At 38.9% G+C, this 17,525-nt stretch overlaps 1 protein-coding gene across 25 annotated transcripts in view; it reads right to left on the reverse strand.

Annotated features, from left to right (window-relative positions):
- Positions 1 to 17,525, reverse strand: part of PHLDB2 (pleckstrin homology like domain family B member 2) — a 252,429-nt gene that overhangs the window by 5,329 nt on the left and 229,575 nt on the right. For 13 of the 25 annotated variants that reach the window (XM_032299126.1, XM_032299127.1, XM_032299128.1 and 10 more), the window contains 8 exons: positions 16,791 to 16,931; positions 15,500 to 15,599; positions 12,323 to 12,337; positions 11,268 to 11,288; positions 9,400 to 9,435; positions 7,565 to 7,769; positions 3,192 to 3,282; positions 2,101 to 2,247 (listed from right to left, as the gene is read on the reverse strand). In XM_032299126.1, the coding sequence (XP_032155017.1) occupies positions 2,101 to 2,247; positions 3,192 to 3,282; positions 7,565 to 7,769; positions 9,400 to 9,435; positions 11,268 to 11,288; positions 12,323 to 12,337; positions 15,500 to 15,599; positions 16,791 to 16,931 (756 nt within the window). Of the gene's footprint in view, positions 1 to 2,100; positions 2,248 to 3,191; positions 3,283 to 7,564; positions 7,770 to 9,399; positions 9,436 to 11,267; positions 12,561 to 15,499; positions 15,600 to 16,790; positions 16,932 to 17,525 lie in introns of those variants that run through there. The other 12 variants (XM_032299135.1, XM_032299131.1, XM_032299122.1 and 9 more) reach the window with 8 other exon arrangements.

Here is a 17,525-nt window from a genome sequence, read left to right on the forward strand (position 1 = left end):
GAGAAGCAGTAATTAACTGTAAAACCTAAGCTTTAAAATACCCATAAGATTAAAAGAGCTTAAGATAAAGCTTTTATCATTTGGAGTCTAAAAAGTGGATAGTATTTTCAGAAAGATGCTGTAATATGCAGGGGAGAGATAGATAAACCCAGGACAATCGATTCTATTCCTTAAGATGGGCAGCTGAGAAAATGAAAAACGGTCATATATCTTAGTTTAAAAGATGTCCTTCAATCTTAACAAACACAGAGGAAGGAAGCATAAAGTTTTCTGGGCTGCTCCTTGCAGCTGAGGAACCCTCCACTGTAAAGGTTCCAGAAGTTGTCCCTGCCACAACTTAACAATCATTCTCCTTAAGTAACCTCAAGCACGACATGATTGACTGAACACTATTTAGTAAGTACAGCCCCCACAGGATCCCCCAAAGCTGTGCTTGTCAGTTTACATATATTCTAATAGAAATTGAAGGCAGACATTTATGTTTTGAAAAGTCAAACTAAAATAAAGAAAGAAGGAGAATCAAAACTGGATCTAATGTAATGAGCTGTCTGGGACCAGATGCCAAAAGGAAGTGTTTAGATGTCTTTTATGTTACTGATGGCTGGTATAAAAGTTTGCCCGATTTAGGAAGCATATATCACCATGGGTGACAGTTCTAAAATGGTGTCTTATTTTATGCTGTTAAATAATCCCACCTCTTTGCCTTGGGAAATGGCCTAATTATAAACTTGGAGGCAAAACTTACAATCAGGATTAAAGGAGAATTGTGTTTTTTCGTTTGGCTTCAGATAGCAAACAAGCATGGATGACTTTTACTGCAAGTCAAAATTTGGTAGAGTGTTGGGCATAATGAAATAAAATAGACAAATTTTACTTTCTACTTTTCCTTCAATACTTAACCTTTGATTGTGTGGTACTTTGGTTGTAACAGATGCTACAGGCTTACTGATTCCTCAAAGCACACAAAGTCTTAAAGACAGTCTCTAACTGCTATGCTCTCAAAATGCCAGCAGCCACAAAGAGTAAGAGTAATGATATTTTTTGCCTTTGAGTCCAGTGAGCCTTGATGAAATGGAGTTGAGCTTTAAATTACATAGTACTTAACAAAACTTTATGTTAGTTCCTCAGAAAACATATTATGTAAGCAGCTACAGTGGCAAGAACAGAGATTCAAATCCTGTGATGACCAAGTTAAGACATTAAACAAAATGTGTAGTTTCTCCAAATTTTGTGTGAGTACAACAAGCTTCTGCACAGGTGTTGAGGACAAGTGTAGCAAAGGGAACACATGTGATGATATAGTGTTTAGAAACAAAACAAAACAAAACACTACCACCGCCACCAAGATACTGGGCTTAGTGAAAAATTACCCTGCTCCAGATTATTTTCTTGTAAAAGATGGCTTAATACAAACTCTTCCATTCCCCAAGCAAAGGTTTCAGTTCAGATATTGTATTTGTTTACCCCAGCAAATCCAGCTGCATTTTTAAAAGCTGCTCAAAAAAGATTCTTTTCACAATGTACTCCAAAGGATGGGTGGAAGAAAAGGTGCTGCTCCTGGCAAAATATTCTATGCATGACTAAAGAAAAGTGTCATTTGGTTGGTGGTTCCCTAAGAGTTTTGAAATGAACTCACTTTTTTTTTTTTTTTTGCATGGGAATGCACACTCTTCTCTCTTTTTTTGAGACGGAGTCACGCTCTGTCACCCAGGCTGGAGTGCAATGGCACGGTCTCGGCTCACGCAACCTCCGCCTCCTGGTTTCAAGTGATCCTCCTGCCTCAGTCACCTGAGTAGCTGGGGCTACAGGCACGTGCCACCATATCAGGCTGTTTTGTATTTTTAGTAGAGATGGGGTTTCACTGTGTTGGCTAGGCTGATCTTGAACTCCTGACCCCGTGATCTGCACGCCTCAGCCTCCCAAAGTGCTAGGATTACAGGCGTGAGCCACTGCACCCTGCCGCACACTCTTCTCTTAAACCTTAGGTGTCAACTGCTAATGCTCAGTGCCCGGGAAACCGTCCTGACACAGAATAGCTGTCTCCTAGAAACTGCCACCAGGGGGCAATCTGTCCTCATCCATTCAGATTGACCGACCAACCTGTGCCCTTTGTTTCTCCCTTATTTTTACTTCCTTTTCTATTAACTTCTGCCTCTGGCTAGTTTCTTCCTGTAACCGTTTTTCCAGGATTTCTCGGCGTCGTTTTTCTTCTTCCAGGGCTCGTTTTTTGGCTTCCATTTCCCGTTCCTAAACATTATGCATAACAATGATTATTTTAATGTATACTGGTTATACGTGAATGGTTCTAACCAATATAAAAAAGAAAATTCTACCTAGACGATTCTTGGTTTGTAGACTAGTCTCTTATAATATATAACTTACAAGAAAACAACTCATAATCATGCCTGGTATAGCTTCCAAAATCATCATCTGCAGAAATGCAACCACTAAATTTAATTAACAATTAGATTTTGGTCTTCAGTGAAAATCCAGCTTGTGAATATATTCAGTCATTTCATCATTTCATATTAACCAGCAACTCTCCCATTTTAAATAAAAAGCCTCACAAACTGTCCTCCGGCACTTAGCACGTGATTTAGCCTGTCTTTCAACTGCTGTCTTCTAACTGAGGGCCATGGTCTCTCTAATTCCTGTTGTTGCTCTGCAGCTTCCTGGCTGAAGGTCACAGAGGAAGCACATGGGGAAGTTAGAAAAGGAAAGGAGGTGCCCTTTAGGGCAGGATGCAAAGGCATTTTGGGGGATTCCTAAGGAAGTGAGACTCTGGCTTGACATACAGTCATCATAACGTGGGATTTTAAATATTACAATAGTACAGTTAGCACAAGCTGGGAAGGAAGAAACGATGCATAAAGACATAGGATTCCTCCCTGATCCTTGGCAGGAACACAAAGCAGCCATCAAAAAGAAAAAAAAAAAACAACACAAAGTGTTCATTTTGGTCTATGTCAATACTATATATACATATATTTCAAGTTATGCAAAATCCACTTCAGTAGAGAGCCTTAGAAATCATCTAACATTTTTATTTTTCAGATAAGAAAATGAGATTGAGAAAGGCTGAATGATTATTACAGGATCACACAGCTCCTTAAGGAGTATTGCCTGATGCCAAGTGCAGGGCTCCTGCACCACCGTATCATAGACCTCCGGCGTGAAAATATGAAGCTTACCCTGGATTCAAGCAGCCGCGTCTTTTCTGCATGAGCCTGCTTCAAAAGTCTCTCCATTTCTTCTATTCTAGCAATATTTGAAGTGCTGGCACTGAATCAAACACCAAAGCCTTTTAAGAATATTGGTTTACACTAAGAAGTCTCTCTAATACACACACACACACACACACACACACACACACATGCACACACACATGCACACACACACACAGGGTCAAGGGAGGTGCATGACAAAATCCAAGCATTTATAATTTAAAGAATGTTACTTATGAGTCATTGGACTGGAAAGGCAAATCAACTCAACTCTGAAAACTGTAGGTGACACTGACTTACCTCAGTTTAGAAGACAAAATATAGGCAAGCAAAATAATGCCAATGGTTTACTCATAGGTATATGAACCAAAACCAAATCTTACAAAGTGTGACTTCTAAATGCTTCCTCCAAAGTCTAAAAATAATGGCCCCATGAGAGTCCTTGCCATTAGTTTAATGACTTAAAGATATCAGACCAACAAGACTATCGCCAATGTTCTATATAAATGACGCCTAATGTTTGGAGTCATTTTATTCAGTTGGGGAATATATATTACGAGCTGCTTTGCTGCTTTTTGTTGTCGCTTTATATGGGTGGACACTTTATTCCTTAAATCATGATGCCAATTAAAACATGATTTCTCCTATAGGAGGGATGGACAGATAGCAGCCAGTTTTGTAAAGAGTACCCCCTCATGATACCAATGAGGAAGCTGTATAAAGAGATTTAAGAGCTTCAAAAGAAATGATGGGAAAGATTATCACTCAAGTGATAAAAAGATGAAACCAAAGGGTGTGAAAGGTGCAAGAACAGTCAGGGTAAGTAAAAGACAAAGGGAAAACTTGAAAATGTTGAACACAAAACAGGAAATTTTATTTTTCACTTGCTTACATTCTATTTGACTGTTCTGGAAAAGAGAGACTGTAACTCAGATCAAAATGTATTTACTTTGCTGTTTCGGCTACGGGGACCATATGCTGTTTCTAATGTATGTGTCCTTGTATACTCATTTAAGTACCTGTCTTCTTTACAAGACCCTCTTGAGGACAGACTTTTGTGCCTGTGTCTCTGTAGCATAAAACCTGGCACAGAGTAGGGATACATGTTTGATAGACACATTCATATAAAAATAAATTCATTAAAAATTCATATAAAAATGAAGAACCAGAGCCCTCTTGGTTATAGATAATTATTAATATAGTATTCTCAAATTACATTTTTGCAAATCAAAGCTAGGATGGTTTAAACCTAGGGCTAAGAGTTCTACTGAAGAGAACACAGGGCGTACAGTTTATCCTAAAATGAGTACTGACAGCTCCATTACAAAACATATCCATTGAGGAGAGAACTGTTTTAGGAATATCAGATCCTTGGCTGGATGCGGTGGCTCAAGCCTGTCATCCCAGCACTTTGTGAGGCTGAGGTGGGAAGATCACGAGGTCAGGAGATCGAGACCATCCTGGCTAACACAGTGAAACCCATCTTCACTAAAAATATAAAAAATTAGCTGGCGTGGTGGCATGCACCCGTAGTCCTAGCTACTCCAGAGGCTGAGGCTGGAGAATCGCTTGAACCCAGGAGCTGCAGGTTGCAGTGAGCCATGATTGCGCCACTGCACTCGAGACTATGTCTCCAAAAAAAAAAAAAAGGAACACCGGATCCTTACAAGCTTAACAATTAGGCTGCACTTTGCAGAGTAACCCCGAACCACTTTTTAGCCAGATGTTTTCTCCTATGAAAGAGAAGAACATAACAGTGTCTTCTCATTATTTCCATTAGCCAGTTGGGAGATACAAAAGAGTAAGTTCTGTTTTCTTCAGCTAGCAAGAATCTAAGGGAACAAAATCTTTCATTATTGTACAGGAATTCTTATTCTCCTTCATTGTGAATACCTGACTTCACGGATGGAAAGGGATAAACTTCATTGGCCCAACTGAGAAAGCCAAAGACAGAAATGTAGGGCATATAAGGGCACAAAATTATATTTATATTCTATAGTGTTGTTTGTGACATCAAATATGTATGTTTCATATCTCCCATTCATTTGAAAATAATTTGAATTTCACCAAGTTTCAGATCTTGAAAACTCGCCAGTTAGTAAAAACAAACTCACCAATAGCCTAATCCCCATTTATCCCTTTGTTCATATAGTCAACGTTTATTTAGATTTCACTGTTTACCATTTTCTTTGCTTAAATGTCTTCCCTCCTCCCCCCACCACGAGCTTTATTGATTATACATATAATGGACAAATAAAAACTGTATATATTTACAGTATATAACATGCGGTTTTGACATATGTATACATTGTGAAACGATTACTACAATCAAGCTAATTAATGTGGCTGATGCCTGTAATCCCAGCACTTTGGGAGGCCAAAGCAGGCTGATCACCTGAGGTCAGGAGTTCAAGACCAGCCTGGCCAACATGGTGTTATCCTGTCTCTACTAAAACAAAACAAAAAACAAAACAAAAACTAACCCGTGTGTAGTGGTGGGCACATGTAATCTCAGCTATTTGGGAGGCTGAGACTAAATAATTGCTTCAACTCGTGAGCCAGAGATGGCAGTGAGCCAAGATTGCGCCACTGCACTCCAGCCTGGGCAACAGAGCAAGACTCTGTCTCAAAAAAAATAATAACAATACATTTATCACCTCACTTGGTTACCTTTTGTGTCTGTGTGTGTTTCTGTGTGGTGAGGTACATCTGTCCCTTAATTCTTTCCATGATAGCACTATTGCAGAATGGTAATTCCTGGCAAACAGTTATGTGTGGCCATGATCCTTTTCCATAGTTGTTTTACATAAGAATGCCTCAGTGGTGCTGGGAACTGCAGATAACTAATCCCCACGGTCAGAAACTACTAGTAGTATTTAATGTCACTGTCTTACGAGATTTTCTGAATGTCAAAAAATTGAAGCCAAAATAGAAGATGCCTGTAAAAGGTCAAGTGCAAAGGGGAGATAAAAACAGGCATTTGTCTTCTGTACCACCATCAAGTTAAAAAAAAATCATGATACTGTAAGATAAGCTCTTACCCATTATTATGATGGAAAATAAGTGATAAACATCAGGGAAGCAGGTAATGAGAAACATGTTTGGAATGTGTATTCTGATAAAGCATCCTTAATTGGAAATTTTTTGAAGATTGCTAGAAGGAAGAGTAAAAAACTAAAAAATCTTCTCTGCTTAAGATTTTTTTTAACTTACGTACTAAAATATCCGTAAATTATAAGCCTATTAAAGAGGTAATTCCATGCTGAAATTCTGGTTGCATAAACTTGGTCTCGTGGTTTATTATGTCACAAAAAACATTTGTAGGATGACAGCATTATTCAGAGATGTGGGTACGTTTGCCCTTCACTTTCTGTTGAGACATCACTTTGTAACTACCAGAAAGTTACATGAGTCAGACAATGTTTTTGCTTTTTCAATATCATTATTTACAGTGTAAACAAATATGCTGCTCAGAAAATAGGCCTTGGGTCATAGAGAAGAGACAATTGAGAGTCAATTCTGCATAAAATCGCCATTCTGCCAAAATTATTAAACTGGCTTATTGAAGAGTATTCTGAACACTACCTACACTGATACTTATTATTAACTTACTAAGCCCTGATTTTGTGCTTATCCTTTGAGAAAATGTTAAGAACCAATACAGTCAAAGGCACAGAGATCTGAAAGGCCTTCATCCTCTCACTCATTAAGCTCTGTGAGGTGTATTGGGAGAATGAATGGGAGTTGGGCTGGACTTAGAGTGCCAGGTTTCGGGATCTGACAGTAGGTAGTGGGACATCAAAGCTTTAGAAAAGGAGGAGTACCATGGCCAGATTTGTATGTTAAGAAATACAAAATACACCTTTGCTTGCCTCAAAGTATAAATACAAATGTGAACACTTAAATCCTTACAAAAATTTTAACACACAGAATAGCAAAAAGCTTCCTTTTAACAAATATAAGAGTAAGAAATCCTTTAAAGTTTTGACTATTGTTGGAAAGTATTTATTTTTTTTAATCAAAAGCAGTGTAAGTGAAGCTTAGAGCTAACCAGTAGAGGCAAATCCATTTTAAAGCACAGTGTAAATTTGAGCTCAAGTGGAGAAAAACAGGGTAAGGGCAGAAACAGACTATATGATGGCTGACTAGCTAAGTCACACAAAATAAGAGAAACCACTTTCAAAGGCCATCATGATAGCAGCCTCTTCTGCATTACAGACCCTTTATGTCTGAAAAATTTGGGCTTGTGCATATACAATGTCCCAAATTGATGGCTTTACTTTTTGTAACCAGTAGGCTCTTTTCCAAACCAGAACCCTTACCCAAAAAATGAATCTTACCTAGAGATGTTGTCAGGTGAGCAAGCAGAGATGCTGGTCTCCATGCTATCAGAGCTATCTAGGCTCAAAGTATCAAAGGCCTGGTCCTTGTAGCTGTGATCTGGGTAATGGAAACTATTCAAGTAGACATTTGATTCAGATGCTGTGCGGTTGTAAAATTCAGATTTCTGCCTGTGTCCTTCACTCATCTGTTGGTGATTATAACCTAAGGGAAGAGCCATAAATACATTAGCAGGCCTCATTTTTCAGTCTTTGAATCTAAAACGTCTACACACTCAAGCCAGCAACGAGAAACATCTGCCTATGAAGCTTGGGCCTTGGTCTAATTTGTTTTGAAGCCATGAAGAACAAAGAAAGAGCACCATGCTCAGTGCAAGCAACAGTTTCAAAGAAGTGGTCTGCTGAGCACTCTTCCTCCCCAGTAGGATCACTTGACACTTTCCTATGACATTCCTACATCTCAGCACAACCCAGGATAATACAGTGACACACAGAAACACAAAAGAAACCAAACAGAAACACAATCGAAGGCCCTGAATCCTCTAGAAATAGCGTGTTCAAATGGAAGTAAGACGCCTCCTAATGACAAGCAACACCAGGGTTTAGGGCAGGTGCTTCTTCAACAATATTCGATTTAAGGAGCACTCAGTGTGGTCATAAAACAGCAGGCAGAATCTTTCATGTGCAGGATTTGAGAAACGCATGTCTCATACCGTCACTGACACTTTTAGTCTGGTTAAGATTCAAACTACACATTTTTCTTATTTTCTCTCTCTCTTTCTCAATTGTTCTTGTGTGTCAATTACTTATTTAATTCAGGGTCAACAATCCTTCCAATGATTGTGTTCCTCCTAATTACCTTAGCTCTCTTCTTTTCCCACCATAACAATCAGCCTTCCACAAGCTGTTGCTAATCACCATTTGAAAATGTGGGCATCAGTAGGACAAAAAGCACTATAAATAAGAGGTCTTTTCTTTACCTTGATGCCCGGTCAGCTGGTACATTAGGTTATTGGCTTTACCTTGTGTTACTGCTATGGCTTGCTCTCTGACCGGTGATTTAGGGAATTACAAGTTAAATTTTCTTCTTCCCAATTCTCTATTTATTATGTACTCAGGAGAAGGGGTCATATTGATTAAAAATTCCTCAATACATTAAAAAACTTTTCTTTAGCCAGAACTAGTGTTTGTAATCTCTTTATCTCTGATAAGAGAAATGTCTACTCAAATAGTTTCCATTACCCAGGGAGTTATTACCAGAGCTATTAAGAGTTCACAAGTGGACCCTTTGAATTTCCTTTCTTTTTTGTGCTCTACCTACCTTTCAATAAAAGCTTTAGTAGTAATGAAATGGTCGATAGTAGACAAGAGGATGAAAGAAAGGAAGTAATTCTCAATGGTTTTCTCAGTGATTGATTAAACATTTCCATTTAAAAATAGAAGCCACATCCATGATGCCTTAACAAAGCATTACATGTCAGAATTTCTGCAAAATAGTTTTAGTTTCATGCAGAGTGTTCATACCATTAGTATTTGGAGTGGTTTTAGATATTTAAGTGAAAATAGATTATTTTGGATTAAGACATTTTTGGGAAAATAAGTTACCTTAATATAATCTGCCATTATAAATTATAAATACATACTTTTTTTTTAAAGCCACATAGCATTTTGCTAAGGGAAGATGTAAAACATAAAAGCACACCACAAGACTGAATAGAGTATCATGAATTATAACGATCAATGCACACAGCATTAAATGAAGCTGGTATAGTCATATGCATGAAGCTGCACCTTTTTTTAAGGAAGGCAAAATAATTCATTCCTCAAATATTTACCTTTGATACTTGAACTTTTGGAATTACTAATTGCTCCTTTTAAGTTGTTTCCAATTATTTATTATGCAAATGACAAAAAAAAAACAAATTATTTGAAAGGTCACACATGTATATTTTCTTATGATTTCAAAAAAAGGCTTGTGGCATAGAAAACTTTCACACTGGCACCAACTACATGGAAGATATTTCCTTGTAGAATGAAAAACAAATCCCTAAACGACAGCCGTGTAATTTAAAACATACAAGAATTATCTCTCTGGCAACGAATAACATTGGCACAACCTCTTCCTCTCCTTGAGTTTTCCATATTGAGGCGAAACCAACCCATATGAAGCAACTCCCACCCTCTTGGAAAAGCAGGAAAGAAGGTGAGCCCTCTCCTCATAGCAACTATATGTCTGCTCCTCAGATCTTCCAGGGTTGTGTTTTTTCTCTTTGTTTTTTGGTTACTTTTCTAAAACTATCACAGAATAACAAAATAGAACTTATGAGTGAAGGAGACAGTAAACCAAAATGACTCAAATGTTTCCGGTGTATGTAGAAGGGGCAGCGACACTACCATTTGTACCGTGCTAAGGGTTGTGAACATTAATTCCCCAGACCAACTCACAAGTTGCTGAGGTTTGACTCTAGGACTGAATCTCCCAGCCATTGGTGGTAGGATAAGCATTTTACATTTTCATGGCAACTTAAATGAAAAAGCATGAGGTCAATAATAAGCATCTCTTTCCCAACTCAGGATTTTTACTTCCCATAAATCCAGTGTGAGTGGAAAAGTTCACCTCATGGAGCTACTCATTTCTGCCTACTGGCAATACTTTATTGGTCACAGTGAACCCCACTGTGACCTGACCTAGCTTCCTCCCTGCTGAACAAATCCCCCAAAACAGGTTACTCCTGCAATTATCAATAAGGGCATGGGCCCCTCTCCTGTGATCCTGTAATTGAACCAGTGTGATTCCAAATAGCTCATTTTAAGATTCAGGCTCTGGCCTGGCCATCCAAAGGCATAGATATTTTCAACACACAAAACACGATAGAAGATCAGGGGATGGGGCTGGGTAACCTGATAGGAGGCCCAAGAAGAGATGCTGTCTCAGTGAAGGAACACCAAAATGGTGGTAAACTGGCCCAGGCCTCCACTCCCATGGAAGCTTTACGAGGAAGGGGGACACATATCCTGTGCACCACAGTTTACCCCCATTTATTTAGCATGTGGATTTCATAAAATAAACAGTCACTGAATAAATTTATCTTTTCATCTATAGATTCCAACTATATTAATGGTCAAATAAAAAAGTGGACTGCATCTACTTTTTGATAAGGAGCAAAGAAACTAGATTGGGAAAAATGAGACTTTCCCAACCCCTGAGACTATTTGGTTTCTGTTTTTTTAATTATGCAACAAGAATAACATTCAGCAGTGGGGAAGCAACTAAAACAGTAAAAGGGTCCTGGAAAATGCTCTAAATCTGTCCTATCCAGACAGAAATAACAGTTTGAAGGGGCAGTTTATAAGGTGTATAAAGCAAGACCTAATTGAGGCTTGTTGCTAATCACAGCCATACAAGGGGCCCAAACCAGCTCAGCTCTTACTGCCTGGGAGAGCCAAGAGACCAAATGTGCAAGGACTGTTTATTATTATTATTTTTAAGCTGGATTCTGGCTAACTGGACCTAAAACATCTTCTGTGAGTTAATGATTACAGAATGTGTAGAGTCCTGCCAATACATTCCCAATATGTGGTATATACCTTTATACGGCTCTCTGGGCTGTAACATAGAAAGTAAGATGACTAAAAGCACAACCTGGGGTTAAGAGGATAAAATTAATGAGTATTTCTGTCAATTCAGCCTGTCATAGCTCACCTGCTGAGGAATTCATTCTTCCTAACGACAGTCCACAGCCAGAAGAAGAGGGCACAGGACAAGTCAGGAATGATGAAGGAGAGTGATGGAGAAAGGGAAAAAGATACAAAATCAAAAAGGATGACAAGGAGACAGAAAAAACATACAGCACTTGCAACATGCACTCACTGATGGTGTTAGTTACAATACCAAATTCACAAGGTATGATGTTCACAGTCTCAGACTAAATCTAAGTTTACAGAGAAAAACTCAATAAACTTAAAAAAAAAAAAACAACAAACTTGTTACATGCATAGTCAAATGTTACAAGAAAAAAAAAAAAAAAAACCTTTCACACAAATTCATAAACCAAAAAAAAGGAAGAATAAAACAAATTACAACTATCAAACAATTCTTTTTCCAAACAGACAGTAGCAAATAAGTTTTCAGGAGCTCAGGTTTGTAAAACGCCATTCAATTATTTGAAGCACAGTCCATTAAATTTTATAACACATTGTCTAACATCCAACATCTCCTCCATCTCACCACAGGAAATAGCCATCTTACTTATTCAAGCCAATCATTTAAACTCTACTTCACTCTCCACTAAGTCTTTCTTAGAAAACAGGCTCCAATGGAATGAATAAGTGGGAGCTTCCTAAATCCTTTCACCCTTTCACGTAGCCTGCCTTACTTATACCTGTCCTTGATAAAGGAGAATCATGGTTTATACTTAGCTCATATACATCACAATGCCCACTATTCTCTTTATCTAGATCCTGAATCTTACAAAACAATGCTTCTACAGCACTCACGTTTCCTGCAGGGCCTGACCTTGTGATTAAAATCCAAAACAAAGAGGGTCACGCAGCTGCCTGTGAATGAACAGCAGCTGCACCCCGCATTGTGATTCTTGCAAATGTACAATTTTTCTCTTATTGTGTAAAAGAAATAATCACTAGACTAAAAATCCACCATAGTACAGTGTTAAATCTGATCATTTCTTAAACATGACTTGACAATGACCTTTTAATATTTGCTGGAAACAAAAACACCACACAAGGAGGTTGTCATACCTTTCTTGGACTTTCCTGCATTTAACAGAAACAAAAGGACAAAGATTTCATTCATTCTAAAGCTGACAAAGGAATAGTTCACAAGTTTTCAAAAGCCAATAACCATTCCAACTTCAGAAGCTGAGTTTCTCAGCTCTCTGTTTTAAACTCTCCTCTCAAAGTTCTTTGTTTGCCCGACTCACGCTGTCAGTTCTATTAACAGTGCTGATAGAGTGCGGCTTATACTTACACCATCATCCTTGATGTATCCATTACGAATAGCAGCAAAAAAAAGGCGCATTTAAGTTAATTGTGTAAGTTTAAAAGATGATTAGGTCTACTAAATGTGAATTAATGAGCATATGCCAGGTATAATTTTTTCAAAACCATGGAATTTTACTTGTATTTGCTATTTTAATGAAGTTAACAAGTACTCGTCAAACGATTCTAAACGAAATTATGATCCATCCTTCCTGGTTTTTGTGAGCCACCGGTCTTGGCTGTGTAGAAAATCCTGCCAGTTTTACAGTCTGCTGGGGCTCTAAGAACTATAGTCCCTAACTTCTCCTCTGGGTAGGGGAGCCAAAGGCAGTAGGCTGCCCTCACACAACACATCTCCTTAGACCAACATGCATGTAATAGTTTTCCATTTCCTCAGAAGCTGCCCCATCAGCATTACATGAAACTCTTCCAGAGGAACAGCACTTTACAGTTACAGCAGAGAAAGAGTGAAGCTGCAGTCTTCTCAGCTGCATAAAGGATATATCAATGAAGAACAAGAGCACAAAAGAAAAATCAAAGACAGATTTGATTTTGCAGCAGAACATCAGTAATGTGGCCTAAGGGAATTAGCTCAGTTTTCCTGTATGAAACTGGCATGGGACTCCCATTACTTGAGGGGAACGTAGATTAGAATAACTGAGATCAAACTTTCCCTCGGTTTCACCATATTCTCACAAGAATCCTGTAAAACGATAATGGCTCCTGATTTTTGTAAATCTATTCATGTATTATAAAGGTCTAATTTTTCTTAGTCTTTTTTGTTTGTTTCTTTGGTTTTTTTGAGATGGAGTCTCACTCTGTCGCCCAGGCTGGATCTCCGCTTACTACGAGCTCCACCTACTGGGTTCAAGCGATTCTCCTGCCTCAGCTTCCTAAGTAGCTGGGATTACAGGCCTGTGCCACCATGCCCGGCTAATTTTTGTATATTTAGTATAGACAGGATTTCACCATGTTGGCCAGGCTGGTCTCAAACTCTTGACTTTGTGATCCGTGTGCCTCAGCCTCCCAAAGTGCTGAGATTACAGGTGTGAGTCACCAAACCTGGCAAGAAAATACTTTTAACATGGAGTATAATAACTTGTGATCCCACCCTCTTTCCCAAATGCTTGCTCTTTCTCTTAAACACCTGAAGTACATGAAAATGCTTAATGGTCCTTGTTGGTATTGTGGCCAATCTAAGCTTTGATGTCTTCCACCTGTGGGAAAAACATATTTAAAAAGAAGTCTAATACAAGCTTGTAATCCCAGCACTTTTGGGAGGCCAAGGTGGGAGATCACTGGGGCCCAGGAGGTCGAGACCAGCTTGGGTAACATGACAAAGCCCCATCTCTGCCAAAAAAAAAAATACAAAAATTAGCCAGGTGTGATAGCACATGCCTATAATCCCAGCTTACTCAGGAGGCTGAGGTGGGAGGATCACTTGAACCCAGGAGGCAGAGGTTGCAGTGAGCTATGATCACATACCACCGCATTCCAGCCTGGACAACAGAGTGAGACCTGCTCTCAAATACAATATGTGTGGGGTAGATATATGTATTTATATGTAAATATTACAGAAAAACATTTAAACAGCAAATAGACTTGACCCACAACTTAATAGTGATAAGTGAGAGCCAAAATAGACCAATTTATGTTTATTATTTATAAATGTTAAAAGAATATTTTGAGCTTAAGAAACTGGCAAAATAAAGTCTGGTGTATTTGATTCAAATATCACCATTGCAAATGTCTTTTATACACTATAAACCTATTATGAATACTATACCCTCTACTTTTAGTAATGATTTGAAAACCTCACTCCAGTTGATATAGCATATATACATAAGCATACACATTACGTACACATATATAAACTCATATACGTATATGTAGTACATATGTATTGTGTGTGTGTGTGTGTGTGTGTGTGTGTATTTTTTTCCCCGCTGAGGGAAAACCAATGTTATCTCTCAGCACCACTGGCAGAGAGGCAAGACTGCTAGATTTAAATTCCAGCCTGCTTAGAGGGAAGGGTTTCAATCCCATCAATGCATAAATGTATTTGGAGGCCAAATGCCTGCCATCCTCAAAGCATTTCCATTTATATCCTGGGCATACCACTATTATTTCATTTACCACATTTTATTGAAATCATCTGTCTGTGTCCTTCTTCCTCACTTATAAGTATTTCAAAGGCAAGCTTCCTGTCATTCATTTGCATTCTTGGTACCTAGCATCATGCCTGCTCAAAAGTTAGGGCAATGTAACTTGTTGACTTAAAACTATTGTGTAAACACGAGAAATCTAATCCTCTAAGTGAGAAGCTCAGCCCTGGAACTACATTACAGTAATTTCTTCTAGCCCTAAGAAGACTATCTGAGAACCCCATTATAAATGCAATGCATTATTACCAAAAAAAATGCTGAGTCAAAGTCTACATGAAACATAACAACTATGAAGCAGAAAGGCTCAAATCTACATTAAAAGGCCTATGAGAATTCCTTTCTGAGCCACTGGTGTTATATTTACCATGTCAGCTCAATGACTCTTTAGCACAAGATTCATTCAACATAGTGGCTCAGACACAACCCAGGTGAGTGTGATCTTGGTTAAGTGCCCTGGTAATCTCCTTGGATCTCGCTGGTCTCGCTTTTCTTTCTATTAATCAAATGGGAAGGTTAGTAATTCTCTAGGGTTTTTTCTGGTTTGAGAGTTCTATCAAATCTATAAAGTATCATGGGAATGTTTAAAATGTACCAGCTATATGCAAAATAGGAAAAGTTATATATCCCTCCCAAAAAAGAACACATTAAGAGTAAAATTAGGCCTTTGGTTGATCTCTCCTCTAACCATCCCCACCCTTGTTCTCACTTCCCTCCCCTGAAGAATACTAATGCTTAACAAAAGACCACGATATTTGATTTAGAAGGTACGTACCTCTGAGCATCCTCCGAGATTCTGAGTCTTTGGCCATGGCTGCCAGTGAGGGAGGGAGCACACTTCCACAGCTGTTACTCTGTCCTAAGGGCAGGTGAGCCTGCAGGAAGCAGGAGGGAGTACTTCAGGCAAGCTACAGGCTGAATGGACCTTTAGGAAATGGCCATATCCCTGTTTCCAAAGCTCTTATCTAAGTGTACAGGGCAGAGAAAGTAGGTCTTTGCGTTTCATTTGTTGATTCTAAGTTGTTAAGGCCAGTCACTGGCCCTCCCAAGAAGCTCCAGGGTAGTCACAATATCACAGCACTTCCTCCAACAGCAGCAATTCCAATAGTGAAGACAGTTGGGGAACACACTGTGCAAAACCACCTGAAAGAATGGCTGAAAGTCCTTCATGCATAAGGAGCAGAGGGCAGATGCAGGGCCAAGAATGCATGCGCACCATGCAAAAGAACAGGGAACAGCTACTCTTGTTACAAATGCACCCATTTTTATCTACCCTCAGTTTTGTGAGAGGCTGAAACTGAAAAAACCTATTGACACCCTAATGGTTTTAGCATTTTCAAAAAATAGCAAAATTCTTCATGTAGATAAAATACATTTGAAACACAAATTTATGTAATAGATGAAAACAAAGTTACTCTGATTAAGTGCTGGGGAAGACCTCAAAAGCTTGTCTTATTCAGAACCTCCTATACACCTGCCTCTTCTCTTTCCACAATGATCCCCTCAGGCATGTCAGCAGACCAGGAAGGAGAGCTCTGGCTGGGTGTCAGATCACAGAGGTCCACATTCTACTCCACTACATATCAGTTGAGGGCTCCTCGGTTACTCACTTAGTCTTATGACACCTCAGTTTATCCATACCTACAACTGGGATGATAATCAATACTCTACTGCATAATGCTGCTGGATTTTCAAATGAGACAATCCACATAAAAGGCTCAACCCAGAGTCAGCCACATGAAAATGTCTGAATAAACACTTGTTGCTGTTATTCCTGGAACACAGAGGCTACATTCTATCTTATCTCCAGATGTGGGATGTGGCCCCGAGGAGTCTGTCATGTAAGTGAATTCCATTCATCATCTGGGTCCTGCTCTTTGGCCCCAGAGCATACAATTTCAGGTGTCCTCTGAACAGGTAGAAAATGCAATTTAGTCCTGATGTCTAACAAGTAAATTTAATGAATTATTATTTAGCACTTTTCTTAAAAGGCCTTTGCACGTCAGTGAATATAATGACAAGAAGACTCATGGAATGGGAAGCCCATGGTTTCTCCCGTGTCCTACCTTTGGGGTGATGCTTCTCCCCATAGTAGCACTGCTGAAGTGTGGGGAGATGGAAGATGTGGTTTTCTTTCGAGGCAAAGTATCACTCAGATAGAGGCCTTCTTTATGCTGTTTTTTCCTTTCTTCCAGACTTCTAAAGTGCTTTAAATGCAAATGTAAGGCAAAATAGCAAAACTTGACTAGCTGTAATAGGTAACTAAAGAAATGAAGAATTATGCATTTACAAAAAAAAATTTGGAATTTTAACAGAATTTTTCTTATTCAACATACACTGTGTTTGCTGTTAGACTTGAGCTAGTATGTGATTAGATCCTAAACACTGTAAAAATTTAGACTGAACCTAGAAATCTTTAAAATTCCACCTTTCACGTCTGTAGAGCCTGCCGCCTTGGGGCCTCAGGACAACTTACAACTTATTATGATGGTCGCCATGTGGATGGCAGAACAGCCCGTGGACAAAGCACATAGGCACCTTCTCCCCTTCTCTGTCTGGGCAGTTCTGTGTGATGGCACAGATACCAGTGTGAGGAGGACAAGAAAGCGGAGGAAGGAGATGATGAAGAGAAAAAGCGAGTAAACAGGCAGGTTGTTTGAAAGTTATAATAATATTTCAATCACATAAACACACTCAAAATCCACATAAAGTTTCCACAAAAGGCATCTTTTTAGGTTACTTTTGATGTAAAAAGACCTTGGCTAAGGAGCCCCTACAGTAATCTAATGGACTAGTTTTTT

Source organism: Sapajus apella, unplaced genomic scaffold (assembly GCF_009761245.1).
Source record: "Sapajus apella isolate SASKATOON/1434 unplaced genomic scaffold, GSC_monkey_1.0 scaffold40, whole genome shotgun sequence".
NCBI classification, from domain to species: domain Eukaryota; kingdom Metazoa; phylum Chordata; class Mammalia; order Primates; family Cebidae; genus Sapajus; species Sapajus apella.